This window comes from Lasiosphaeria miniovina (genome assembly GCF_030549165.1).
Source record: "Lasiosphaeria miniovina strain SMH2392-1A chromosome Unknown B0T26scaffold_3, whole genome shotgun sequence".
NCBI lineage: Eukaryota > Fungi > Ascomycota > Sordariomycetes > Sordariales > Lasiosphaeriaceae > Lasiosphaeria > Lasiosphaeria miniovina.
The window spans coordinates 5,610,767-5,636,407 of record NW_026848222.1 but is presented as its reverse complement, the minus strand read 5'-3'; the positions used below and the strand labels follow the sequence as shown (position 1 = coordinate 5,636,407).

Genomic DNA, 25,641 nt, shown 5'->3' with positions numbered 1-25,641 from the left:
TCCCGCCGACAGCATCACAGTTTGCCTACTCTTCCTTAACACCCCCGTGGCCAGCGCGCTCCGCCGCCTCAACAGTCTTCTTATCACTCTGCGCGGGGCCGCTCTGGAGGCCGCTCATGAAGCCCGCTGGCTGCTTGAAGGGTCTCTTGAGGTCGCCAACAGCTGGCTGGCCAAAGAGGTGGATCTTGGTCATGTTGGACTCGAAGGCGCCCTTGAGAGGGATGATGCTCTGAATGACGAGGGGGTTGGTGTACCCGAAGTAGATGTGCATGACGCCCATCATGCCCACTCCCATCAGCTGCGAGCGCATCAAGTTCTTGAGCTGGCCGACGTCGTAGGCGTGGACCGTCGTCGTCACGAGCTTGCCCTCTTCGGAGGAGCCCATGGGCGCCGGCTCGACATATTTGAGCGTAGTCAAGTCTGTATCCAGTCTATGTTAGCAGACAGCCTTGCCGGTCGCGCGGAGCGACAAGGGGCAAGATGGCAACGCACCCTTCTTCTTGTCGACCACAGTCTTCATGTAGAGATAAATGCCCAATATGATCAGGTTGCTGAGTATGTAGGCCGCGCGGCACGCATTGAGTACGAAAGGGTCCTCGAAGGGGATCTTTTTGGAGATTTGCATCACCCCGAGGATGATGACCAGGTTGGTGCTGTAGAGGTCGCAAACTTGTCAGCTTTCATTTCTCCATTTCGCGCAACAGCGCGCTGAAACGTCGCGTTGCCTTACATTTGCGGGCTGAGGCCGACCATTTTAACTGTGGCTAAGGTCGCTCGCGGAAGACGAAGTTTGGGACTTGAATGGTTGGATGCGAAAGATAGATTGCGCGAGATTAATTAGGGGCCCGGGGCTATGATGCTTGCGTGATGGCGAATGTCGACAGATTTTATTTCTCGTGAGGGTGCTGTTCAGCACAAGTCCCGCATTACCAGGTTCCACCTTCCATTCAACGCCCCTAGCGGTCGGCTTTGCTATTGTTCCGGGGTCGCGTCACCTAAAACTGCCTGGGCCCTAGCGGAATCGGCCGCCAAGGGCGAAAGGCCACGTTCACACGTTGAGGTTCGGAGCAGTAGCCACTCTAACTTGACTCCACCGCGGCACCGAGCAGGACCGCGAACGACGCCGCAATTTCCACCGGGCTTATCTAGACATTTAAGGTAACCACCTTCCCAATTTACGAACAGACAAACATGGCTCAACGGGTTTCTTTTCGCAAATTTATGCACCTTCTCTGAGGCCCAAAGCCGCAAGCCGCAATCCACGTGGGCGAGAATGTCAACCTTTTGATGGGATTATCCAGAGTTGGCCAGAGTGTTGGCGTTAACCTGACTGGGATGAAACAACTTTTCTCTTGCAAGGCGATGCAAGCGTCTATATCACGGGCTTCTTCCTTCATGGCATCTGCCAAAAATCTTCTTTCTTCTTAGGTTCCTCTGAGCCTAACGCAATGTCTGCAAATGATGTTTGCTCTTCCGGAATATCGGGCGCGTATCTACGCGTGATGGTTACATTGACCGCGATCAAGCGGCCTTTCTTTGGCTTTCCGGCTTTCGACCTTCTCCAGCCTTTGCCGTGCTTGTGATGAGGTCTACCGATCACTGGCAAACATATCACTGAGACCAAGTTTGCCTGTGCTGTGGTGATTGAACAAGAGTTGCCCTTTTTGTGAGGGTCAAGAGTTGCAGTGCAACAAATTGGGACATGCAAGTGGACATTCTCTCTCCTCGTTAATACTTGTGTATAAGTACGAGCCCTTTTCGTGTTCGCCATGTACTCCAGACCTTGCAACTGTCAGCGTGCCGCGTCATCCTGACTTGCACCATGGGCTTCGACAGCAAGCACGCTCATTTTCTCTTCTTCGCTGGCTATAAGCGGCGGAAGAGCAAGACCAACAAACGATCAGACTTGCCAATGGTCAACGTCAACGTGCATAATAGTGCCTACGCCGCTCCCGCCAATGTTTCTCAGAACGCTGGGATGGGCAATTCCCCGTTCGACATGCCGCCTCAGGGAGACATTCGACGAGGACGTCGGTACTCAAGCTATTCGCAAATAGGCTCGGACTCGTCCCTGGCATCCGAGAGAGCCGATCCGTTCCCGGCTAGTCCGGGAGAACCAAACCGTGACTCGCGCCCAGACAGAGCGGCCCCCGAGAACCGCAATGGCCGTCGTCGGCAGTCAATGAATCCCAACCACCAACATCACAACCCCAGCCTCCAGCGCAACTGGCCTGTCAACGACAGTAACCTTTTCATGACTTTCCCTCAGTATTTGTCCATGAACCGGGCATCCAACCACAGCTTCTTGCCAGTTTCGCCCGGGCCAGTACGCTCTGTATCTGCAGTAGACTTCGACAATCTTGCTACAGTGTTCCGGGTTGTCGATCGAACGGCAGCGGAGAACGCTGCTGGACAGCAGCCGGCGGACAAGGAGTTTGTTATTGTTTGCCCTGGCAGTCATGTTGAAGATATGATCCACAAACTTGCGCTGGGCGCTGATAGGCCGGTACGGGTTTTTCTCCGTAGCCCCGACGGGCATGAACTCGGGGGCCTGGATTCCATCTCCAGAGTCCTAGCCGGTGCCCAGTCTTTCTGGGTTGAGATCAGTGACGATGACTAGGTGGTGAGGATACCAATCGTCTGGACGACACTCTGCCACGGCTCGGCAGAAACTTAATGCGCTATTAGTTGCCCTTAGCCAGCATACTTTAACAGCTGGGATGGATCTTGGGGGGACTTCGAGGTTACCTCATTCTCTGTTCGCTTTTTGCCTGAGTATGTATTGGGTGATCCGCCTAGGATGGGGTTTTGGGACAGGCTATAGCTCTTATGCATCCTGTCATGCATGTATCAACTACATCTTTCCTTTGGTATTGTCGCCCTGCCGGTTGTCATACAGAAGACATTGTCTCTCTGACGAGCACAGGTTTCTATTCTTTTTTTCGTTCTCCGGTTGGCATTGCTTGGTAAAACTTGGGAAACGTGCGGCTATTTTGGGACCTCTATCATCGCTGTGCGTACACGTAGGGCGGACTAGATAGATGGGGCAAACATTGCTAATAATAAACAATCATTCCCGGGCAGTTTGCTTCGCACAACATACCTTAGTAATCCGGGATACTCCAAGTTCGTGGCCTCCTCTGTTTGCCCCGATGGGCCGAAAGCGATGGCCTTAAAATAAGACGCTTGCCTTGCTTCTGAGACATCCCTTGATTCAACGATTCTCGTCTTGAGGGCTGAAATCGCACTCGACTTCAGAAAAGCTGGTTTGATGTTGTTTCTGACGCCTAATTACTCCAAAACCGCCGTCGATCCTCTCACCATGTGCCGAAAACTAAGCATTATCTTCGACGGCAGTCCCTGCAACAGGCTGTGCACCGACCCGTCATTGACGCCCCGGGTGATTGAGTGCGAATACAAAAAGATTGGCCGGCGATGCTATCTGGGGGGCTTGGACGTGGTCGTCCCCATCCACTGCCCCCGTCACCGCAGGGACGTGATCAACCCCAAGATCGATGAATACTACAGAACTGTCTCTGCCTACACGACAGCTTCGCCCACTGGCACGGGGGTACAGGTCAAGAAGACAGCCCTCCTCCACCCGGATGTTGCGTCTCGCATCTTTAGCTATCTGACCATCCGCCGGATGGCGCTGTCGATACTGTATGCGGAGGCGATCCAGGACTTTAGCAAGGACTTTGGGATGCCAACGGGAAAGAACGCCGGAGACTATAGGCTTCTTGAAGACTTTGCAGGCGACATGGACAAAGCGCTGGCACTGTTCAGGGATGACGGAAAGGTCAAACCGGGAACAGCCCCTATCGACCTCCCCGGCGATGTCCTCGACCTGTTTTGGAGGACAGATGACCCCCGCAGGCCAGCCAGCGGGACATAGCAAAACTAAAAATTGCATTACCATTAAACGGGGGATTTGGACTTTGGACTATAGACTGGGCATATCTTGATAGTTGCATCATGTACGCTGTAGCTTACTCCTGGATCTGCAACCGGCTTAAGTAGTGGCGACATAGGATTTTGTAGTTGCATGCCATAATGTTTTGTTATTCAACCCACGGGATATTTTCTATGCGCTGTTTTCTTCTCAGCCTTACGTCTAGTAATCAGCAATTGCTTGGAAAAAGACGGCACGCACATAATAATCCGGCCTAATTTTCACCTGGATATAGGTGGCAAGACACGGTACATACCGCACATTGTCGGCATCCAAGCTGCCTCTCTTCCAACAACAAACACCTTTCTCATGTCAAAACTCTTGTCAAAACTAGCGCTGCCGTAGCCTTTCTGATTCGCAGCCACTCTCTTCCCTAGCCCGTCGCTAAGGTCGCAGCTAAAGTGCGTGGAGCCGAATGCCCACATGGCCACAGCCTTGTTCACCCAGCACTCTTCAGCGCTCAGGTCCGTGGCAAACCCCGACGACACGGAGCTGTTCCTGTATCTCTCTTTGACGGCCCTATCGTCGAGCATCGGGCTGTCCCCCCCTCAGTCATCCTCGCTTTCACCCTCATCCTCCAGCTCAGCATCATAGTCAAAGCCATCATGTTTTTGTGTTCGGCGGACGACTTGGTCGGCGACGATCGCTAGCCCTGACTGGTCAGGCCCCGAATTGGCAGTTCCTCCCTTCTCCTCAATAGCGTGATCCATGATAGACTCAACGATACTGCTGGCGTCGTGTCCAATCTCGTTGACGAAGCCGAGGAGCATGTTCCTCTTCACGTATCTTCCGTGAGTGCCCCAGTACCTTGTCCCCTTGAGGACTTCTTTCTTTACTAACGAGTTGGGGCTTGTAACAGACTCCTTCCAGGTCAGCTGGGTAATGGCGTTGAGAAACGCCTACCAGACATATCGAGCCTTGGGCCGTATATCGGTGATGAATGTAAGACGGCGTCCGTGTAGGCCGGCCAAGTTCCCGAATTCGAGTTTTTAAACCTCCTTCGGGAACACTACCTCCTGCATAGTCGAAGCCGTTGCGTCAAAGACCGTAATACGGTACTCTCTGGGAAAAGTCGTTTCCCAATCCTTGAGGGCCTGGTGCCGTTCGTCTTTGTCCTCCCACGGAGCTGCGGAATCCTTTGGTTCCAAATTGGTATCAGGGACGATGACCAAGAAGCCCCTATCAAAAGCCTCTTCTATAGCCGAATGGAGAAAGATGCCGTTAACGGCCGAGAAGAGTTCGTCGCGGGCGCCAATCCCGAAGATGGAGTCCATAAGGTCCGCTGAGCGCCAAGGGAAGAGATGTGCGGCGATGCCGACTTTCTTATCGACCCAAGTCCCAAGCACCGGATCCCAAATGCCATTGGAGCCAGGGCAATAGGCTTGCTTCATCAAGTCTCTCATCATTGACTGGTCACTTGTTTCGCGCCGGCCCTTAGATGTAGCATTGAGGTCGAACCCTAGCCTCGACGTGTTGAAGAGCTTGACGAATTGGGGATAGTGTTGGAGAGGAGTCTGCTCCAGCTTTCGGCGTGCTCCTTCGCAATTGATGCTTGTCTTGCGAGTGCAATATACTGTAGCAGGCATTCTCTTCCTTTCTCGTCCACGTCTTCCCAGCGCTCTCTCGACAAGCCTCCGCCGCCTTCCTGATATTTCGGAACTGGAGTGAGCTATATACCCCGACTCTCTCCGCGTCCATGGTAAGGAGATCTGCATTGTTTGACTAGAAAATGGAATAGAATGACGACGACGGCTTGAGCTTCTTCTGGGCGGCCTTGATCTTGTCAACTAGGTCGCTATGTTCATTCTCGAGTGCGTATATCGATTTTCTCGAGAGATCCTTTCTCTTGCTGCTCGAGCGTATCGGGATCTCGGGGGCGCTAGCAGGGGAGCCCACAGTCGGGAAATCAAGAGACGAGCGCCTCTCAGAGACGATCAGAGCGGTGCCTGACATGATGAGAAGTTTTGAGGTCAGAAAGAATTGAGGACAAAAGGTGTTCTGGCGCAGAGTCGAGGTGGGGTTGAGTTGGATAGAAAGGACAATGTAGTTTTTTCAGGAGGATGGAGGTCAGAAAGAATTGAGGACACGCAGAGTCGAGGTGGAGGACGATATAGTTTCTTCAGAGAAGGTTAAAAGGAAGAAGGATCTATAGTGGGGTTCCTGCAAGGAGCCCCGACCACGGCACATGCATTCCACGGAGAGCCACCTCGGCGCAGCGACTAATTAGGTGGCTTTGGAGCATGCAATATTACTTTCATAATATTCCACCAATATGTCATGCCCAGCATACCGACTACGAAATCACCCTGATGCGGAAAGGCATATTTTTAGTTTCACTTGGTTCATGGTTGCCATGACAGACTTCGGCGAATTGGGTTACGTTTGAAAGATTAAATATAGTTGTCTTGCCTATGTCTACGCCATGGCCATCATCGCTACGCTTTGCTTGTAGTCGCTGGTCCCGTTGCCCGGGTCTGCGTCTTGGGGCGAGCACGAGCTGCCGGCCTCGCCCTCGCCCCTGGCGCCGTCGATGCGCATGAACTGCCGGCCGCTGGTCGCCTTGAGCAAGTTCTGCTGCGCGTCGTCGAGCCAGCCATTGATGAAGTCTCCGTCTGCATTTTGGAGTGGTTGGTAACGAATCCGTCAGCAAGTGACCTTGCAAACTTGGAACAAGAGGACATAGTGGATTTACCCACAACTCCGCATGCCAGCTTGAGCGGCGGAGGCCCGGTCCAGCCTTCGGGGATGAGTTTGCGGACATCGTAGCGGATCGAGAAGCGCAGCTGCGGCATACGCTTCATGTCGGCTAGGCAGCAGCCGCCATTGACCGCGGCGTAGGCGTGCTTCTTGATGTCCCTGGGGCAGCGCCGCGCGGGGCCTGCCCTGCCGGTCCTCGGGCCCGTTCTCGCACCACCAAGTCATGTTGTTGATGCGCTCGTCAATGTAGTCCTGGCTCTTGGCGCTGCCGTTGCCAGCAACCGCGTAGAAGTCTTTTGGGAACAGGATCTCGGCCTTGTCAATGTTCTCGTAGTAGGTGCTGAACATGATGGGGTTGACTTCGGTGTAGCTGTCTCCGTCGACGTGGTACAGAGTCGAGGCCCCTGAGTAGGAGTTAGTCAGAACTCGTGGATTCAAGTCGATCCATTTTGGCTCACAGTTGACGGAAACGCCGTTGGGGTTTTCCCCCGAGGAGCATCCCTTCTGGAGCTCTTCGGTTATGGGGAGAGTCTTGGTGACAACGTCTGAGCCATAGAACGAGCGCATGTGAGACTTGTACAGTCCCGGAAGCACGATAGGGTCAATGTTCTTGAGCATAAACGGCTTGTGGCGGATATCAGTATAGGCGGCACCAACGCCCGCCAGATGCGCGACGGCGGCGGCCTTTTTGCCTATCACGACAGCAAAGAGACGAGATATTTGGTTAAGCACCGGTACCTCCATTCAGCAATGCAATCGAGCGGGGGTTGTTATATAGTATGTCTGCGATAGTGATATCCAAGTGCCGAGTAAACTGCAGACAGATAACTCTTGGCGGAACTAGCTCGGATGTTGACATGATAATATGCAGCGTAATTCGCCAACGATGGCTTGCTGTATCGTGACTGGCCTCTGGCAAGCAGCTTCATCCTGCTGCAACCATATTGAACATGACATCTTTTAGACGGAATCCGTGGTTGGACAGATATCGAGACTCCTACGTCATCCTTACTACGTAGGTAGCACGTGGCAGCAGAATCAGAGTCTAGACACGCCCACTCACCATGCCACGCCACCGCGGCTGATCTCTCGACGGGACAAGGCAGTGTAATGCTACGCGGACATGTTAGCTTGAAGTTGATAGGGCTAATATTGAGAGCCAGAGAAATAGGATCAGAGCTATCAGTGCTTCTCTCAAATCCAACGCCACATGGAGGTAGACTCTGTCGTCCATCCATCCAGCCAGCCAGCTAGCCACCCACAGGAGTAGTTTCCCCGGCTTGATATCGCAACTCAACTCTAGCAAGCTTGCAGCGAATCGGCCACGGCCGTGAGTGAATACTTCCCCGGAATCGACCGGGATGTCAGTCGACTGACTGTCGGCTCGTGACCCGAGCCCACGCTAACCAACTGCCTGCGGCACACACACAGTCAACGGCTGCGGGAAACGTCTCGTCGAGTTTGGTACCGGACCCGCGACATTCATGCACGCGGGGATCTACACGACGGGGGCGCCTAGATTCTCCCATTAGGCCTAGTGTTTCTCGGAGGGTGCATCGTGAGGGCAGAAACCCGTCTGTCTCAGTTGGCTGAGATAATGATATGCGAGGCGAGGCGGGTGACAGAGTTTTTGCACACATCGGCATAACCGAGCAGGCAGGCAGGCAGGCAGGCAGCGACCCACGAGACCCGTGGGACCTTGTGCGTATTCCATGGATCCCCCGCTTCCCCAAATGTTGGGTGCTCTACGTCCTCGCAGGCTGCCCTGAATGCTTAGGGGGTGTTAATCTAATTCTAATTAAAGAGGTGCCTATTCTGTGGACAGCGGCCGGACAACCTCGAATTCTCACACTGGTCTGGACTGGGAAGAATATGGATAAAGTGAACACAAGAAATAGAATCCGTTACATTCTACTCTGTATTCTCAATTGAACTTGTACGTGATCATTGTGAAAGCGTTGGACAAGTGAATAAATACGAGATAATCTCCATCTTCAATTTTGCGTGCAGGCAATCTGATTCTGCTGTAGCAAGTGGTCTAGTAAGTTACTTCAGAAGCTCAAGACGAGAGCAAGGAAAAGGAAAATATAGAAATCGCAAATAAGGAAAGAAAAGATCAATAAATAGCAAGAGAACACAAGAACGTCTACACTCCCATCCCTCCCCTAAACGCCTTCCGCTGTAATAATCTACTCATTCTCATAATGTGTGGAGGTATCTAATGCCGTTGAAACCCGCCCCGCGATGCAATGCAATGCCGAAAGAAATATAACATGTGAGCAACATGAGACAACTACCTAGAAACCGCACAGCCTTTCCTTGTAATTAGGACGTGCAGCTTCTCAGTTTATCGCCGGCCGCCGCTGACGCCCATCATGGGGTATTTCTTGTAGAGCATGTCGAGGGCGTCGCCCTGCTGCTGCTGGGCCGCGGATGATGATGCGCGGTGAGACGATGTCGTCGCCTTGCTGCGGCTGAAGAAGCTGCGGCGCTTGGGCTCTGTCGTGGACGAGCTAAGCAGTGGCTTGTACGAGCTGATGGAGGCCTGGTCGGCACTGGCGGTGCTGTAAGGCATTTTGGGGGTCTGTGTTGGAGATGTAGACTTTTGGACGCTGTTTCTTGTTGGAGATTCTGAGAGGCGATTTGATCAAAGCTTGTTGGTGCGGGTGTTTGTATATGAAGATGATTGTTTAGTTGTAGAGAAAGTAGGGCCTCAGGTCGAGGTTGGAGGACGTGGCGTTGATGTTTTATAGGAATGGCGTTGGCGGATTGCAGCATTGAAAATTTTCGCAGCACTTGCAGCTGCCTGACAGGCAACCGCTTCTCGAGGATGAGGGCCTGAGTCAGCATAGCATCGTTTCCCGTCCTGAGGCGCTTGCGTGTGTGACAGCGCATTGCGTGTCTGGCCGTTGACTCATCTTGCCGACCGCCGAGCCTCGACCAATGAAATGACGGGCCACGAACCAACAATGGGTGTGTGCCAGGCATTCTGAGGGGCGTTCTCAACAGCGTCTGTGGCCCAGCATATGACTTTGCTTGGTGACCGAGTTGCACATGTGTGCAATATGCGTCGGGGCGCTCCGGAACTCCTGCCGGCTAATATAAAAGCTGCCCTTAGCCCTTTTGCCAAGCAGTGTCAGTCATGTTGGGACCTTGTGGCACCAAGTTTGGACCCCCAGCTGGCGGTGACCGGCTGATAGCGATGTTCCAAGTACGTGTACTGTCCATAGCGACTGTTGACAGTGGAATTCGAGCTGGTATATGCTACCATCGCAATCTTCAGGGGGTTGTAACGACACTCTGCCGGATCTGGAAGGTGTCTAAACACAAATACGCGGCCTCGGGGCGTGCGCGCCATGCCGCCGTCATGGCCAATGGCAAAAATTGGGGGAGATGGAACTGAGCAAGGCTGGTTTGGTATGGCGACGAAATCTCTCCTCCGCGACCATGGTCTGGATCTTTTACGTGCGGTAGCCCAAAGCGCCTGGGGCCGGGGGAGGCCGGGCACGGCGCGCGGCTCAAAGCCGCGGGACAGCATAACCATCGTCTATTTTAGGTCGTGTGACTGCGGGTGAATTGGCGAGTCGATCCTGTGCCAGAGGCTCCCAATCGTGCACAGCCATCCAACACCGACCTTGTGGGGCGGAAATTTTACCATGGAGGCGGGTTGTCAATTTGCAAAATCAAAGTCACCGGGACTGACTGTGTTCGGCATGGCTCAGCCTCATGAATAAGTTCTCTACCTCAACTATACCTCTTGTGACATCAACTCAGAAATTTCTAAATGTTATGGCGGGCAGGCGCCGAGACTGCAAAGCCACATCTCATCGAGGCTGGTACAACTCGAGATTGTCTTGTGTAGCGCTAATCACTATGTGGCCTGTTACCGGGTGAGAAACACCATAGCCATGGTTGCATTTATCGGAAAACTTAGGATCGCGTGCACTTTTAGTCTTTCACAAGGCGGGAAGATCTGAACGGTGGTTGGTTGTTCGGACTTCGGGACGGCGACGAGCACGAACACGTCCCTTAACAATTGGGAATCGTGGTATGGTGTATGCGAACCCGTTTTCTCCCGGATTTCTGATACCTCAAGGAGCGTCCATATGTCATAGGACCAGCAAACATGAGTGGAACGGATGCGTCATCCTTGTTTTGTCCGCTAACAGATTCGCGCTATTATATGCCCAAAATGCCTCAGTATCAAACCATTATCGCAGGCGGTATTTGGCTGCTCGTTTGCTACCGTGTGATATCACCATGTTCTTTCCAGATTTTTTTCACGAATCATCGGCTTCCTCCTCGACCGAGCCATATGCCGTCCCGCTGCCCAAGTTTATGTTTAGGTTCAGACTTAATCTCGATGCTTCGGTGATCTTCGCATCGCTGACTCCGCTCCCACCATCTCCTTGAGGTCGCTGGCTTGTAGGCACCTGAGTCCCGCCATAGAGACTGACAGGTGTGACCTGCTCAACTATGTGCACGTACGAATACTTGTCAAGCTCTCTCCCGCTGACCAGCGAGCCTAACTCAGCCCCATCGATCTTTGCGTTCTCTGGGTACTCGAGCTTTCCCGTCTCGCTCCTCTTGTCTGGGTCGTATGTCTTGAAAGGCCGCCTGACCCCGATCACCCTCTTGGTCGCCTCCTTGAGAGCATACAAAACATCAACCGAGGCGTCTACCTTAGCTTGCACGATGAACGGATTGTTGTTCTTGCGCTCGATTATAACGGCGAGCTGATATGAGTCGGGGATTTGCTTCTCACGATCGTTTTCGGTAACCGTCCATTCAACCACATTGTTGCCCTCGCGATCCCGAGTCCGAGTGCTCATGCTCGCCTTTGCGCTGACCGTGGCAAACACGTGCTGGTCCCAGTCGGCCTGGTTCTTCCACTCGTAGGAAAACCCCAGGTTGATGGGCGCTGGCGCGGCATCCACCTTTGCGGATGCGCTGGCGTTGTGCTGTTGCTGCCGCACGACTGTCGTGAGGATAACCCCAATGCTGCCATCTTGGGCAGGCGCAAAACACCGGATGGCCGGGTCATCAGCAGGCTGGTCAGAGCTGGACGTGAAGGTGAGTCCGACTGTCACGTGGCGAAACCGTCGATTCTTGGAGCTGGTGTCACGATGCAGACTGAAATGCACCACGACGAGGCTGGCGGGAACCTTGTTGGAGCTGCTCAGCTGCCCGTGCAGAACAAATTGCTCAGTGACAGTGGTTGTGAAGCCGCTCGCCTCGACTTGAATGATAGGGTTGCCGAGATATGTTCGGTTCGTACCCTGCTCATTCGGGTCAAAGATGAGCGGAACAGAAATGCCGAACTCCTCGCTTCCGGCCATGGCTAGAGAGAAATCGATGCCGAAGTAATGAAGTCGAGGGTCTTCTTTCACACAATCCTTGATGATGCGACTCGTGAATTGCAAAGTAAATTAATGGGATGAAAGTAAACACAGCAATTGACCCTGGGTTCGGAGGCTCGGAACGATGCAGCGCAAAAGAACCGAGCCTCATGGCCAGCACCCAACGCTGAGTTTAATCTCGTGGCTAGCCTGCACAGCCCGGAGCAATAATGTCCAGGCTAGGCTTCAAGGGGGCGATGACTGCATCTCAGCCCAACTTGCCTTATTAGCCACATTGCATAAGTGCGAGATCTTCGGTAGAAATGGGCCAATAACACGGGGCGCTTACGCCTGGACAAGGGTTCGCGAAATCCTTTCGGGGCTGGGGCGGGGTGCAGGAGTAGCCAAGATTTGTTTTTGTGATCGAGATGCAACCGAGCCCCGTCTGATAATTTCTTCTCCGTCCATGGTAAGTAATCCTACCCAAAGCAATCTCTCGACATAGCATTGAGGGTAATGTTCGGAAAAGAGACAAGAACGAAGAAATGGGCGAGATGGAGTCGGACAACATCCAAAATGTCCTGGAGGGGCTCAGAGCGGCCTGGGAAGATGCCGAAGACGAGCAGGCTCGCGAGAGCCTGATCCAGAAGTGGATGAAGACACTTGAAGTGAGTCCAAGGCCATTTCCTGTCCACGCCAGACAGCCTCTCTCTGCCTTTCTGACGCGCCACAATGCGTAGGACTATTGCAAAGATAGATATGACTATGCCGACGCCAATGATGTCTTTGGGGACTTCATAGAGGCAAGACTCGCAGATCTGCTCGAAGCCTTCAACCCAGCCACGGCGGACCATGTTGGCCCCCTCGATGCGTTCCTCCGTTCCATGGATGACGAGTCAAACATCAGGGTGTGTTTTGAGAACGCATTGATGAGCCAAAAGAAGTTCTTGCGCTCAGCTCAGATGGAAACAAGCCCATTGAAGAGCGAAAACCTGAAATTGAACAGAGCTAAATGGGTATCTGTGGCCATGAGGCTCATCAACCATCATAGCCAGTGCATCGTACCCCTGGTAACATCAGATGGAGAGGGCTCGGCCACAAGAAATCTGTGGAAAGATGACGAGACGGCGTTGCATGTAGCTGTGACACAGAGTTGCCCAGAAGCCGTTGAAGCATTGCTGAGCGCTGTGCGGGCACAGCACCAAGACCATAGCCGAGGCGAGCGTGCGATGCTGAGTCAGAAGAGCTCTGGCCAAACAGCGCTTGCAATAGCTGTTGACCAGCTGGATCTTGAGACGGTGCGGCTGCTGATCAGGGCGACGAAGGCATTCTTGAACATCTCGTGGGCGCGGGGAGGCTTCCCGCTGCACGACCTCGTTTTGTCCGTCGCCAATCCGGCAAAGAAACACTCGGACCAGGCACTGAACGAATCCTGTCTGATTCTGGCCGAGATAATTGAAGCTGACACCAAAACATCCTTGACATCGCGCTGTGGTGTCATCAGCACAACTCCATGGGACGAGAAGGTCGAAAACCTCCCCCCATATACCTTAGCCTCGCGGGCTGAGAAGGGGCTAAAAGGCTTCAAACGTCGGGCCGCTACCCAGAACTCGCAGTCTCTAGGCAGCCTGGACAGGCGTATTCTTCTTTTGAAGCAGCTTCGTGTCGACATGAAAACGTACATTGCTCGGGAGCTCGACGGCTCTAGTTACGATCAAGCAACGGCTGGCGGTAAGTTTTCGCTCCTGGGGATGTCACGGCTGTAGCCTGTTTGCTGACTGATGAGGTGTGCCTAGATCTGAGTTTGCAAAGTAGGTCTCTCCCGATCCTGGCCGTTAGCTCAACAGGCACTGCTGCGCTGGAACATTGCTGACACAAAGTAGATAAAATCACTTATCTGGACCTCTCGGACTTTGACTCTATGGCCTCGGGCGCGCAGGAGAACGACCTGGAGCGCTTCGTTAACAATTTTAAGCCACGCGCAAACTGTTTTGAGTTCTCCGACATGCTCTCGTACGTGCGGCTACCCGATATGTCGGCTGGGGACCCTGAAAAGACATCCCAGGCCATCATCGCTCTGTTCAAGAACCTGGCCGAGCTCTTCAATGTCGCCAAAATTGTCAGACTTGAGGCCAAAGACAACCCTGCACATCCCATGGAGGACTCAGAAATTGCGAGGATTGTCGAGAAGTTTAATATCGAAGAACTCGACTGGGGGAAATACAATATCGACCTGGATCCGTTACGAGCCCTGGCCGAGGATGGTCGCATTTCGTCTCTGCGGAAGTTGAAGCTATACTCGACAGGGCATTGGGGTGTCCTTCATCATTGGTTAAGTGAAGAGGGAATTTTTGCTTTTGAAAGGGTACAGGTTTTTTTTTACCAAGGAAGATTGATTCTTGCATAATTGGTAGCACTTCAGCTAACATGGGAAACAGCTAAAAGAGATCCTGATCAGCGTGGTTGATCCATATGTACGTTTGGATGGACACGGCTCCGTTCTGGGCTACACGGGCCGAGAGTTCTTCACTGACGGTTTGATAGGAGACAGCTGACTTACCTACGGTTAATACACGCCCGAAGTTGACCGAGATATTGAGGGCGAGGATGAAGCAAAAACTCGAGACTGTCAGGAGTGATATGGTCGGCAAGCTCAAAATCGAGGTGGAACCTGGCCACCCCCATAAACCCCGGACGAGGGACATTTACGTTCCAGAGTCCGTGTCCAATCAGTAAGTTGGACAGACTCAACTCAACTCGACGTGGCTAACCCAGCGGCAGGTTCTTCAAAGCTTTTTCGAACGCGCAGTCGCAGGCTCTTGGTGATTTGGATCCTGGCGATGACGAGAAACTTGGTCTGCTGCGAAGTAAGGTGGCGATTATCGACAACGGTGTCGACATGGGCCAGAAGAGGATTGCGGCAAATGTTCGACGCGGTCGGTCGTTTGTGAGCCTTCATGAAAATGGATGGTACTTGCCGTGGTTCACCTCTGTCCACGTCCACGGGACCCAGATGGCATCGCTAGTTGTGCGCGTTGATCCCAACTGCGATCTCTTTGTATACCGCATCAACTCGCTTCCCGGCGGGTCCATTGATGTGCGCAATGCGGTCGAGGTATGTCACCTGTGCTCTTTTAGACCAACAGCTCCGTGGCGCTGTTGGTGGGTCAGATTCACTCACTAATATCGGACCGCGACACTAGGCAATTGAAGCGGCGATCGAAGACCAGGTCGATGTAATCAACCTCAGCTGGTCCTTCAACAAAAATAGCGAGGCCCTCAAAGATGTCCTGGACAAAGTGACGGACAGCAAGCAGCACAGGGCGCTAGTGTTTTGCGCCAAGTCGGACGAGCTATACGCCGACGACGTGTTCCCAGCCGACTACCTCAGCACCATCAGCGTCGCCGCTGCCACCAGTCGCGGACGCATCGGAACAGAGGGCAGCAAGCGGCCGGATCTGCTCATCCTGGGCGAGAATATGCCGGCATACGGACCTGATTATCTGAATAAGAAGGAAAAGGAATCCAATATTTCGGGGTCATCGGTAGCAACAGCATTGGCATCGGGCATGGCGTCCTTGATGCTCATGCTGGCCAAACAAGACGTCGTGCTTAAAGAGAACTGGGAGCTCTTCAAGACGAAGGAGGTGATGCTCAAACTGTTTGAGCGGTTCAAGACGGACAAGGCCAGCCCCGTGACCTACGTGAACCCAGCAATGGTCTTTGGCGAGCCCCAGGACCGCCTGATTGTCGAGATGAGAAGCGTCATCACTACTTTTTCTAGGGCAGGATACTGACTTGGTTAATACGGGAGCAGCGTTTGCGAGGTATGGGTATCATTCGGTGCCATAAAAAGGACTGATAGGATTAAGGAGGCATAGGCGTGTCCTAAAACTACAAAATTAATTGGAATGCTATTTGTTTTAAAACCTTTGCAGCTTGGATGTGGAAGATTAAGTTGTGGATAATTAAGTTGTGGGTGATTAAGTTGTGGATGATTAAGTTGTGGAAATACTATCCAGAAATTATTGAACATTGAGCTGAGCTCAAATGACTGACGAGACTCGGATTTAGTGGAGAAGCTAGGCGCTGCATAAGCGAAGAGTGGCTGAGAAACTGGGGGGGGGGTGGGGGGGGGGTCGCTCACCAGCTGACATCCATTGAACCCGAGCAGCACAAAGCCCGTTATTACCCGATTGTTAGTGGAACGTGGGAGATGCGTCGAGTTACGCCCCAAATTGAACCCGCTAGCTAGCAGGATCATTAAGAGCCGTTGGCCACCCGCTACGAAACAGTGCATGAGGATTGGGCAGCGGACATGGACAGCGGGTTATGACCAAATCCGGTGCGCCGGCCCAGCACTTGAGGCCGCCTTGCGGGGCGCACTCGATGCACGCTGCAGTGCTGATGACCAGTTCCAGGCTATTCCGAAGCTGGCTGGGTCCAACACCCGACCCCTGGTCGGGCAGCCTCCCGTCGCGTCAATGCCGCCCTCCGTGACGACGCAAGAGGAGCAGATAAATGGGCAGCGACGACAGAGCGCAGTCGCCGATACTTGTTGTCGACACACTCGGTGTCCATTTTGAGGAAGCTTCTTCAGATTTGCTCTATACAGCATACAGAACTCCCTAGGCAGGCACGAGTGAATGGACCCTCTTTCGGCTGTCGGCGAGCAGCCTGACCGCTTCATTTCCAGTGGGCCAACTCGCGCGAACACGCTGCAGAGCGGGTCCAGCGGCTCTAGCAGCTTCGACCTCAATTCCGATACCATCCTTCTTCGACACACGGGCTCGGGGTTTGCAGAATGGGGCTTCAATGATAACGACACGCCGTCGCGGGAGGCGCCAGACAGTGCGCGACTCGGCCGCTTCGACCATCCTGACTGCTCTTTTTCCCTAGTTTCGGTTGGCCAGCAACCCATCAACTGCGAGTACGTCTTTTCCTCTCTTATATCTTTTCTGTCTCTTAGTTGGATAGCTCTTCGAGGTATCTAGTTAGAACTGCAGAAACACTCACTGACAGTCTGTAGCATCATTTTCGTCCATGGGCTGAGTGGCGATGATCGGACGACATGGAAGGCTTCTTCTGTGTCGTGGCCCGAGGAGCTTGCCCTGGAGTGCAAGAACGCGCGGCTCCTCTCCTTCAAATACAACCGGTCTATCTGGACAGGGTCTGACATGCGCTCGATGCAGTCGGCCTCTGAACAGTTGCTCGCCATGTTGACAACATATCGTCGCCGCGACGTGTCTGAGCAACGTCCCATCATTTTCGTTGCCCATAGTCTGGGAGGTTGGCTTGTCAAGGCGGTTAGTTAAATCTGGCTCAACTTCGTTGCAATCAATCGGATGGAAACGCGGAAACGCAGAAGCGCTTGCTTGCTGACAATCAAACAGGCCGTCGCTCTGGCAAAGGGCTATGGAAGTCTCAGGCTCTGGCCAACCTACGGCGACATCAATGACTGCACAAAGGGGGTCGTCTTCTTTGGCACACCTCACCGGACCAGAACTCTCATGGGCTGGAATAGCATCTTACGCAGAATCCAGGCCGCCTCTCAGTACGTCGATGACGCAAAGGAGTCACAACCACCGCCGCCACCCGAGGAGCGTCCCAAGGCCCCCTTTATGAAGCTTCTTTCCGCCTTCGAGTCGAGCCTGGACGATGGACACATTGCGATTTACTCATGCTTTGAGAATCATGAAACTGGCACGGATCGCGTCGCTACCCTGGTGAGTGCTTGCATCCTGGAAACAATTCTGATATGTTTTTAACCATGTTCGAATAAGGTCACGTCTGGCGACAACGCCCTGGGCCATCGTTTTGAGAACGTCGTCTATCTTGACGGAAATCACGCTACAATGTGCCAGTTTCAAACGACCAACGACATTGGCTATAAGATCGTCAAAGATCTTGTCTTGCAGGTAACAGATCAATCCATAGGTCGCGCCTTGAGAACGTTCCGCACCGCCTTTCCAGCTTTTGGTCAGTCGCACGTGGGCTTTCCCTCATCTGGACTCGAAAACTTCATCATGGCTAGGGAGGCAGGTATGTAACCTTTGATCAACAACGACGTCTGTTTGACACTGACTTGTGCAGAAAATCCAGAGCAAGCAGAATCGGCCTCCGACATAGACAGTGGTGTTGTCGTCGCAGCCCAAGTTGCCCGACTATTTCTTCCAACCGGTGTGTATCGCAATTAGAATTCTCCATGGTATGCCGTTTCCTTGCTGACAATATGCAGTAATGCTCCGGCGCATTAAAAGAATATTGACACATCCGATATTCGGTCTGGAATATGTCGAATCTCTTCTCTCGCAGGGAGAGGTCCCGGAATGGGTGACAAAGAACGAACAGTACTTGGCCTGGAGACATGACAAACCCTTGCTCCTTATCACAAGTCCAGTCGGCGCAGGGAAATCAGCTATTGCATACTACATTGCGACTCAACTTGCAACAGAGTATGGCTCTAAAGCGCGTCAAGTGGCCGATCGAGATGAAATCGTCTTGCATCATTTCTTCAACAACCAGTCCAATCCCGAGGACCATTTTTCACAACTGCTTCACCAATTCATTCTTCAACTTCTCGAGCTCAATCCTAGCCTAGTCAGGCATTTTTCCACTAGCCAGGTCCTCACGCCTCCTAAGCGACGGAATTGCTGGCCCTTCGAGATCAGGCCAGCCAGTTTCATCGGATCCCGTAACAATGGGCAAGATGGGGAGTTCACCCCGCCCAGGCGAACTGCTTCTGGGATCGAGTTACGAAACCAGCACGATACTGTTCCAATTTTTACCGGCGACGACTTGGTTACTACCCTCTTTTCAATGCTGCGCGAGAACCCGGTTGCGCAGATATTCATTATTATTGATGGGCTGGACGAATGTGACAGCGCTTCTCAGCCACTGGTCAAGCGACTCCTGAAGCGGCTGCAGGCACTGCAAAACACCAAGATCTGCCTTACCTTCCACAGCACCGCATCGATTGTTGCTGAACTCGTGGATAACAGCGATAAGGTGTCATCAATCGATATTACGAACCAGGAAGAGCACAGACGCAGCATCACTGCATTTGCGAGGCGACAACTGAAAGATATCGAGCGGCATATGCTCGAGCGACGCTTCCAAATGCCTGACGAATACTTTGAGCGGATCCAAAAACTCTTTTCGGACAGCCATCATGTCTCATTTCTATGGATAAAGCTCGTCCGTCGAGTCATCAATGGTGTGAGAAATCTGCCTGCCTTGCAAGCCTTTATAGACATCATTCTTCCCGTTGGGGCTACCGAGTACACCCTTGATATCGAGAACCTCCACCACTGGATTCTTGAATTCCTGATAGGGAATCGACAAAAACTTGCTGTCTTCGCCCTGTTCTTTGTGGGGTTGGCAAGCCGGCCTCTTCGGCCCGACGAGCTCTCTGCTCTTCTCGCAACGACAACCTGCATAAAGGAAGACGGATCTTCGCCCATTTCTCCTGTTCAGATATTACAGCGAATGCCGACGATATCGATGTCTCTGGCTAGAAGGACCATGCCGTCCCTCACTCGAACCTCTACTCCCACCCTGGAACATCGAAGGACACCGCCATGGTCGCAAAAGGCTCAAGAAGAGAGAATGCGAGAAGAATTCTGGCGATGGATGGATGTTGGAATTTCGTCCGAAGTCACACTTGGCTCTATGGAAGACGAATCCCGTACTGACCTAGAATCTTGGCTTAGCACTGAGCTCTTCCAACTGCTTACGTTTCAGGGCGGAGTTGTGTCGCTCGATCATCCGTCACTTAAGCACTCCATTGTCTCCTTTCTTACGCGAAACCACCCGGGGAAACTACAGGTCTTGCAGCGAGAAATAGCGCAAGCGTGTCTGACTCACCTCTGTCTCCCGCGCCGATCAGACGTCGTATTTGAATACAACCCAAAACTCAAGACCCATAGCCCTCCAATCCTTCAGTTTGCTTATTCAATGAAGAACTGGCACAAACATCTGAAAGAGGCTGGTGTCCTCGGCGCGAGTCTCGTTACGGAGGTCGAGGAGCTTTGGGACGACCCGCAGTTTCATGACCCACTACTCCAGCTGTCGGGAAAGTATTATACCACCGATTATCGGCCAGACCTGTCATGTATGCTTGCGCTTCTTGACGCGGACGTTGTCCTCAACAAGCATCTCCTAGACGATCACCACAACAGCGATCTCGATATGGCCAAGTCTAATTCCACGTTGGCAATGGCCTATGCCGCAGCGAACGGATCACTCAAGTCTCTGGAGGTCATAACGAAGGCCACCTACAACTCCGAGAATGTCAACCAACTCTTGAGTGTTGGTGCAAAAATCCTGACTTTGGCTGGAGAAACGGGCAAGAGTGGCTTTTTCGAACAGACCTCAAAGTTTCTAAACTCATATGCCAAATCTCTTACTCGGGAATCCGGGAGCCCGCCAAAATTCTCCAATACGGAAACAACTCTACTCGAGGCCTCTCAGGCCATGGAGCTTATCAGGCTGGCTATCACCGCAAGAGACCCAGATCAAGTTGGAAAGGCTTTGAAAAAGGCTCAAGGCCGCAGCGATTTGCCCCAGAGGATGAAGGCTGAAGGGCTGCGTCTTGCCATCCGCAATTCGGACCAGAAAATGGCGGATTGCCTGATAATAAATGGTGCCAATGTCAACAGTAAAGGCCCAAACGGCGAGTCACCACTGCATTGGGCCGCAGCGGCAGGGGATTTAGGAGTTGTTCAGCTGTTGGTCGAGAAGCGGGCCCGAAAGTCGGCAGCCGATGACGAAGGGAAAAAACCTATTCACTGGGCAGCCCGGCGGGGCCACGCTCGGGTTGTCGAGTATCTCTTGTCCTCTTCGGTCGATAAGGATACCAAATCCGGCAGGACCCCTCTCTTCTCGGCCTGCTCGTTTGCGTCACTATCGACCATCCAGGTACTGCTCGACTATGGTGCGAGCATCAATTTTCGAGACATTGATGGGCGGACGCCTCTCCACCTTGCAGCGTCGATTGGTGCTAAAGACGCAGTCCGCCTTCTGCTCGTCGAGGGGGCAGACCCCAACGTCAAAGATAACAAGGGCCTGACGCCTCTACAGCTTGCCTGCTTTGGTGGATGGGATCCGGTTGTCACAGCGCTGCTGTCGGCCGCCGCGCTCGTGAATGAAACGAGCGAGAATGGGCAGACAGCACTCCATCTTGCGACCATATCGCAGAACCCGACGCTCAGCGTTGTGGAGGCGCTTCTCTCAGCCCATGCCGACGCGAACATTATAGACAAGGCCGGACACAAGCCTCTCTATCTCGCTATCAAGCACGGCTCGCCGGAAATGGTGAAGATCTTGCTTATGGCCACCTCCTTTGCGACAATGCAACAGGCAGAGAGAAACACGTTGCTGCAGAGAGCGCGAAAGTGCAAGGGAAACAGGCCCGAAAACTACTTTCTAGTTGAGAAGTATCTAAGGAATCTAGAGGAGGCAGAGGCGTCGATGGACGGGTGGGTGCCGGGTACCAAGCCCCAGCCTTGATGTGGGGCAGGTTTCTTGGATATTGTAGGATTTCTTTTCTTTCTGTTTTTGGATTCGATATTGATACCAAAAATTTTGGATTGAGCTTGGAAGGACGATCAACTGTGATTTTTGATTATGCCCGTCTGCCTAAAATCATCAAGGCCTCCCCCCTGTTACATCCAAAGTCCAAAGGTGTTGCCCATCCAAGCCGAGGCCATTGGCCCTTGCAAGTCGGTTTCGCCCACCAATTATTCGACGCTCAATATGTTACTCTCATAAATTGTTGTCGTCTTGCCTGTGTTGAGATTTTCGATCTAATCAGCGCGAAGAAACAGTCAGCAACTGATAATTCGTTGTGGTTTTGCTTGCTTGGTGGCTCTAAGATGGCTAATTACCTCATATCGCGGAGTATCTATGCTCGCATTCACGTTGCGGCCAGCCTGTTGGCCGGGCTCGGTCAGGATGTCTTTGATCAGGCCCACGCTTTCGGACGTGTTCGAGTCGCGGCCTTTGGTTTGTCAGATTTCCTTGTGGTTCTTTCCTTATTCTTCCATAAAGTGGTGGAGGGGGATTTGTGTAGAAAACAATGACGATTCATAGGGGTGGGAACTTACCGCCGACGGGCTTGTATCGGACTGTCTGGCCTAGCGCGAAGGAAGGCATGGTGGCGCGATTTGGAGTTAGGCGGTAATGTCAACGGCGTGTATCTGGATGAGACGATAACCTGTAAATCGGTGTTGACCTGGAGACTGGAGAGGTTGAAGGAGGTCTGCACCGGACTTGGTTTGATATACCGACAGGCATGAAGTGGGGTGAAAGATATCATTGTCGTCATAGATTCGCTCGTCTTGTTTGGCACCCATGTGGTCTTGTAGAGTCTGCAACACAGGGATTGCGTGCCTTGAAAGAAGTCGGACGGCAGCTCCGTCCCTGTCGGAGAAACTGCGGCATGGGGGATGACGCTGCGTGACCGCGGCTAGCGTGGAGGTGATGCAATGAATGTAATGCAAGCTTGACATTCGACATTGGAAGCGCAATAGTCTATCTCAAACTGACATCAACCCTGCCTAGGAATACCAGTCAGTACATGGAGGTGGAACCAAGGCCAAGTCATCACATCCTGGGGACCCGGCTGCACACAAATGGTGACAAACTATACAGAAACCAACTCCTACCCCCCAGCAAGAGAGGGGCGGATGAGTCTCGGCTGAAAGTCCAAGAGTGCGTAGCTAGTTGGACCCAAGGACCGCCTTCATGACCGTAGCCAGCTTCTCCTCGCACGCCGACAGCCCCCCGTCGAGCACGCGCTTAGCACGCCACGCCACAAACCGGTCCGGGCGCACGAGGATAGCGCCTGACTCGTCGACCTCGCGGATCTTATCCCAGCGGAAATACACATCCTCCCAGTCCTGGCGGTAGCCAATCGAGTACGCATTGATGGGCACTTTCAGCGCGGCGCCCACCGCAGCCGCGGCATCCTTCCACACCTCGCCGTGCCGCCCCGTCAGCAGCACGAACGCGCCGTGGCCCGCTAGGTCGATGGTCGAGATGGCGCTCCGCGGCACCGCCGTGTTGAGCCACGCGTGCGGCAGCCGCCGGCCCGGGTACGTGCTGCCCGCGTAGTGCTGGTCGCTTTCCTCGCCAGGCTGGAACGCCGCGTTCTCGTCGTCGAGATACACGGCGCCGCCGCGCCCGTACAGCTGCCCCATCTCCGTGCCCAGCCCGTTGAACTCGCCTGCCACGGTGGCCATGTGGTCGCGCAGCGCCTGGCGCCGCGCGTCGCCGGCCGCGTCGGACCGTGAGGCCAGCTCGGCGAGTGGCGCGGGAGCCGGCGGGGTCACGCCGAGCGGCGCCGGTGGCGCGAGGCCCAGGTCGGCCCAGAGCGGGAAGTTGTTGCGCAGCGTCTGGTTGGTTGTCAGGACGACGTCGGCGCCTACTGGCTGTCGCTCTACCGAGTACGTGTCGAGTAGTTTCGGCGATGCCTGGCCCGCCTCGACGTAGGCGATCTTCCAGGCTAGGTTGTATGCGTCCTGGATGCACGTATTGGATCCCAGGCCGCGCGACGGCGGGTGCCGGTGCACAGCGTCGCCGAGGCAGAAACTGTGTTTTTGTCAGTCTGATGACTCGACGATGAGCAGTGTGTCACGGCAAAGGGGGCAGGGGCAGGCTTACACGTTGCCCTTGGAGTAGGTCTCGGCGTATGTCTCGTTGATGTAGAACTTGGACACGTGCAGGACCTCGACGGGGGTGTCGTCGCCGATGGACTCCTTGATGCGCGGCACGTAGGCGTCCCAGTCGAGGTGGGTCAGCTTGGGGTCCTGCGCGGTGTGCGCGAGCGAGAAGACCCACTCGTCCCACGTCTTGACCATGCGGGCGACGGTGACGGAGCCAAAGTCGTCGACCTGCGTGCGGTCCGGCTGCATGATCCAGTGCATGTTGCCCTGCCGGAACTCCATCAGGTGCGACAGGTCCGCCTTGACTAGGATGTTCATCATCATGGTGCCGCCGGGGTTCACCACCATGGGCAGCCCGAGCTGCGCGGCCACGGCGCTGCGCCCGCCGTCGGCCCCGAAGAGGTACTTGGTCCGGATGCGGTACTCGTGCTTGCTGAGCTCGTCGCGCACCGTGGCCACGATTTTGGTGACGCCGGCTGTGTCCTGCTCCTCGAGAAAGTGCAGCAGCGTAGTGCTGAACCGCGTGGGGAAGCCGTGGTGCGCCGCGTGCCGGACCAATATAGGCTCCAGCACCGCCTGAGGCAAGTCGCAGTGTTTGCAGGGGCTCGCGTTGTCGAAGTCTTCCTGTAGATGTCCATGGCGGGTTAACCACCGACGAGTCTGATTAGGTGCTGGCTGGGGGGAAGCTAGCTGTGGGTGAAGGTCTGACCTTTCTGTCGGGCCCGTTTCCCCATGCATATACGCGACCAAACTCCTCGCCGGCCAGGCTGGCGCACCAGCGAACATGCATGATGGAAGAACCGGCGTTGGCAGCTTTGACCAGCTCTTTTTCGATCCCGAGGTCACGGAAGCACTCTTGAACAGGGGTGTCGGCGGTCAGCAGCCGTCGCAAGGGCGATAGACATCTCCCGGAATCTCACGGAGAAACACGTACCGATGGCGGCGGCGTTAGTTATGTGTGCTCGTGGAGTGTCGGAGGTGCCGGGGCTGGAGGCTATGACGAGGCCCTTGAGACCTATTCCCGTGTCTTTCAGCTCGAGCTTGCAGCATGTCGGGACTGGGCGTCCTCACCGTACATGGTCAAGAAGCAGGCGAGCGAGATGCCGGCTGGGCCGGCTCCCACGACGAGGAACTGAGTTTCGATCGGGTCGTCCATCTTGTCCGTCTTGGGGGTCGCGGCGGGGTGAGAGGGCAGAGCCATGGACAGTGGACGAAGAATTTTAGCGATTCTAGGTCTTTGCATTGTTCCAGTTACTAGTGGAAACCCGGAACTACTTGTTATATACCTTGGTGAGACTGGCAGAGGCACATACCGACCGCATGGGTAGTAAGCGCGAAGCGCGAAGGCGAAGGCGAAGCACGATATCGGCGAACCCCGGTGGTCGGACTCGTACGCCGGACTCGTCGCGAATCTCGCCCTTCGACCCCAGGCAGGAGAGGAACCAACTGACTTGTCTGTCAGCAGTTGTCTGTCAGCAGCTTGTGTAATACGCATAATACGACGTCGACTGGTCATGTTACACACAGTTGTTGGATACGCGGATGTGACTAATGCTTAGCAACGCCTCTTGTCCGCGTGAAAGTAATAGAAATTTTCGGCCGAATAGTCCGGGGGAATCCGCTTAGGAATAAACGACTTACCCAGTCTCTTGATAGCATTTGTTAGTTGGCGTAGTTAGCAACAGCTCCCTCTCGGTATGGCCTCGACTGGTGAATGGGGTGGCTGATACGCAACAAGCGCGTAATGACCGTCATTCAGGTAATTACATGGACCTATGAAAGGGTCCCATGTGGTTTCCAAATCGACGACGCGGCAAAGTGACGGGCGGCCGCCGGTGGATTATTGCTTAATGGCCCATAATTAGACAACCAATCTACGATCCAAGTCATGACCCTGGCGATAACTAAATCGCGGTGAGTGAGATTTTATTTGTCGGGAAAACATGCCCTTTCCTCGTTGAGGCTGACGGCTCACCTGGGCCCACGA

The 25,641-nt window shown here is 53.8% G+C and overlaps 11 protein-coding genes across 11 annotated transcripts; 4 read left to right on the top strand and 7 right to left on the bottom strand.

Moving 5' to 3' along the window:
• Positions 1-25: 25 nt before the first annotated feature.
• B0T26DRAFT_740268 (inorganic phosphate transporter Pho88) lies at positions 26-753 on the bottom strand (the record flags this gene model as incomplete). The annotated part of the gene is made up of 3 exons (XM_060443827.1): positions 26-420; positions 493-653; positions 731-753. 3 exons carry the CDS (start codon positions 751-753, stop codon positions 26-28), a joined length of 579 nt encoding a protein of 192 aa, XP_060299205.1.
• A 1,069-nt stretch (positions 754-1,822) lies between these two features.
• B0T26DRAFT_674869 (uncharacterized protein) lies at positions 1,823-2,620 on the top strand (the record flags this gene model as incomplete). Its single annotated transcript, XM_060439757.1, has 1 exon — positions 1,823-2,620. The coding sequence occupies one exon, from the start codon at positions 1,823-1,825 to the stop codon at positions 2,618-2,620; it is 798 nt and encodes a 265-aa protein (XP_060299204.1).
• A 702-nt stretch (positions 2,621-3,322) lies between these two features.
• On the top strand, positions 3,323-3,895 carry B0T26DRAFT_674868 (uncharacterized protein; the record flags this gene model as incomplete). Its single annotated transcript, XM_060439756.1, has 1 exon — positions 3,323-3,895. The coding sequence occupies one exon, from the start codon at positions 3,323-3,325 to the stop codon at positions 3,893-3,895; it is 573 nt and encodes a 190-aa protein (XP_060299203.1).
• Positions 3,896-4,686: 791 nt separating this feature from the next.
• Positions 4,687-6,041, bottom strand: B0T26DRAFT_772767 (uncharacterized protein). Its single transcript, XM_060446563.1, has one exon. The coding sequence runs from the start codon at positions 5,665-5,667 to the stop codon at positions 4,942-4,944; it is 726 nt and encodes a 241-aa protein (XP_060299202.1). The 5' UTR covers positions 5,668-6,041; the 3' UTR covers positions 4,687-4,941.
• A 326-nt stretch (positions 6,042-6,367) lies between these two features.
• Positions 6,368-7,267, bottom strand: B0T26DRAFT_740267 (uncharacterized protein; the record flags this gene model as incomplete). The annotated part of the gene is made up of 4 exons (XM_060443826.1): positions 6,368-6,493; positions 6,649-6,808; positions 6,864-7,053; positions 7,108-7,267. 4 exons carry the CDS (start codon positions 7,265-7,267, stop codon positions 6,368-6,370), a joined length of 636 nt encoding a protein of 211 aa, XP_060299201.1.
• Positions 7,268-8,548: 1,281 nt separating this feature from the next.
• B0T26DRAFT_705961 (uncharacterized protein) lies at positions 8,549-9,473 on the bottom strand. The gene has a single exon (XM_060441783.1). The coding sequence runs from the start codon at positions 9,425-9,427 to the stop codon at positions 9,023-9,025; it is 405 nt and encodes a 134-aa protein (XP_060299200.1). The 5' UTR covers positions 9,428-9,473; the 3' UTR covers positions 8,549-9,022.
• A 1,299-nt stretch (positions 9,474-10,772) lies between these two features.
• Positions 10,773-12,286, bottom strand: B0T26DRAFT_257276 (uncharacterized protein). Its single transcript, XM_060434018.1, has one exon. It carries the CDS (start codon positions 11,986-11,988, stop codon positions 10,930-10,932), a length of 1,059 nt encoding a protein of 352 aa, XP_060299199.1. The 5' UTR covers positions 11,989-12,286; the 3' UTR covers positions 10,773-10,929.
• On the top strand, positions 12,014-16,010 carry B0T26DRAFT_257274 (uncharacterized protein). Its single transcript, XM_060434017.1, has 9 exons — positions 12,014-12,457; positions 12,525-12,656; positions 12,729-13,719; positions 13,785-13,799; positions 13,872-14,353; positions 14,427-14,462; positions 14,533-14,720; positions 14,770-15,103; positions 15,192-16,010. The coding sequence occupies exons 1-9, from the start codon at positions 12,134-12,136 to the stop codon at positions 15,783-15,785; spliced, it is 3,096 nt and encodes a 1,031-aa protein (XP_060299198.1). The 5' UTR covers positions 12,014-12,133; the 3' UTR covers positions 15,786-16,010.
• Positions 16,011-20,931: 4,921 nt separating this feature from the next.
• B0T26DRAFT_621547 (ankyrin repeat protein) lies at positions 20,932-21,318 on the top strand (the record flags this gene model as incomplete). Its single annotated transcript, XM_060436080.1, has 1 exon — positions 20,932-21,318. A coding segment is annotated over one exon (387 nt), but the record flags the coding sequence as incomplete, so codon positions are not given.
• Positions 21,319-21,728: 410 nt separating this feature from the next.
• Positions 21,729-22,143, bottom strand: B0T26DRAFT_750558 (uncharacterized protein; the record flags this gene model as incomplete). The annotated part of the gene is made up of 3 exons (XM_060445243.1): positions 21,729-21,794; positions 21,876-21,988; positions 22,095-22,143. 3 exons carry the CDS (start codon positions 22,141-22,143, stop codon positions 21,729-21,731), a joined length of 228 nt encoding a protein of 75 aa, XP_060299196.1.
• A 566-nt stretch (positions 22,144-22,709) lies between these two features.
• Positions 22,710-24,810, bottom strand: B0T26DRAFT_740266 (FAD binding domain-containing protein; the record flags this gene model as incomplete). The annotated part of the gene is made up of 5 exons (XM_060443825.1): positions 22,710-23,580; positions 23,653-24,278; positions 24,364-24,509; positions 24,589-24,669; positions 24,726-24,810. 5 exons carry the CDS (start codon positions 24,808-24,810, stop codon positions 22,710-22,712), a joined length of 1,809 nt encoding a protein of 602 aa, XP_060299195.1.
• Between the last annotated feature and the right edge of the window lie 831 nt (positions 24,811-25,641).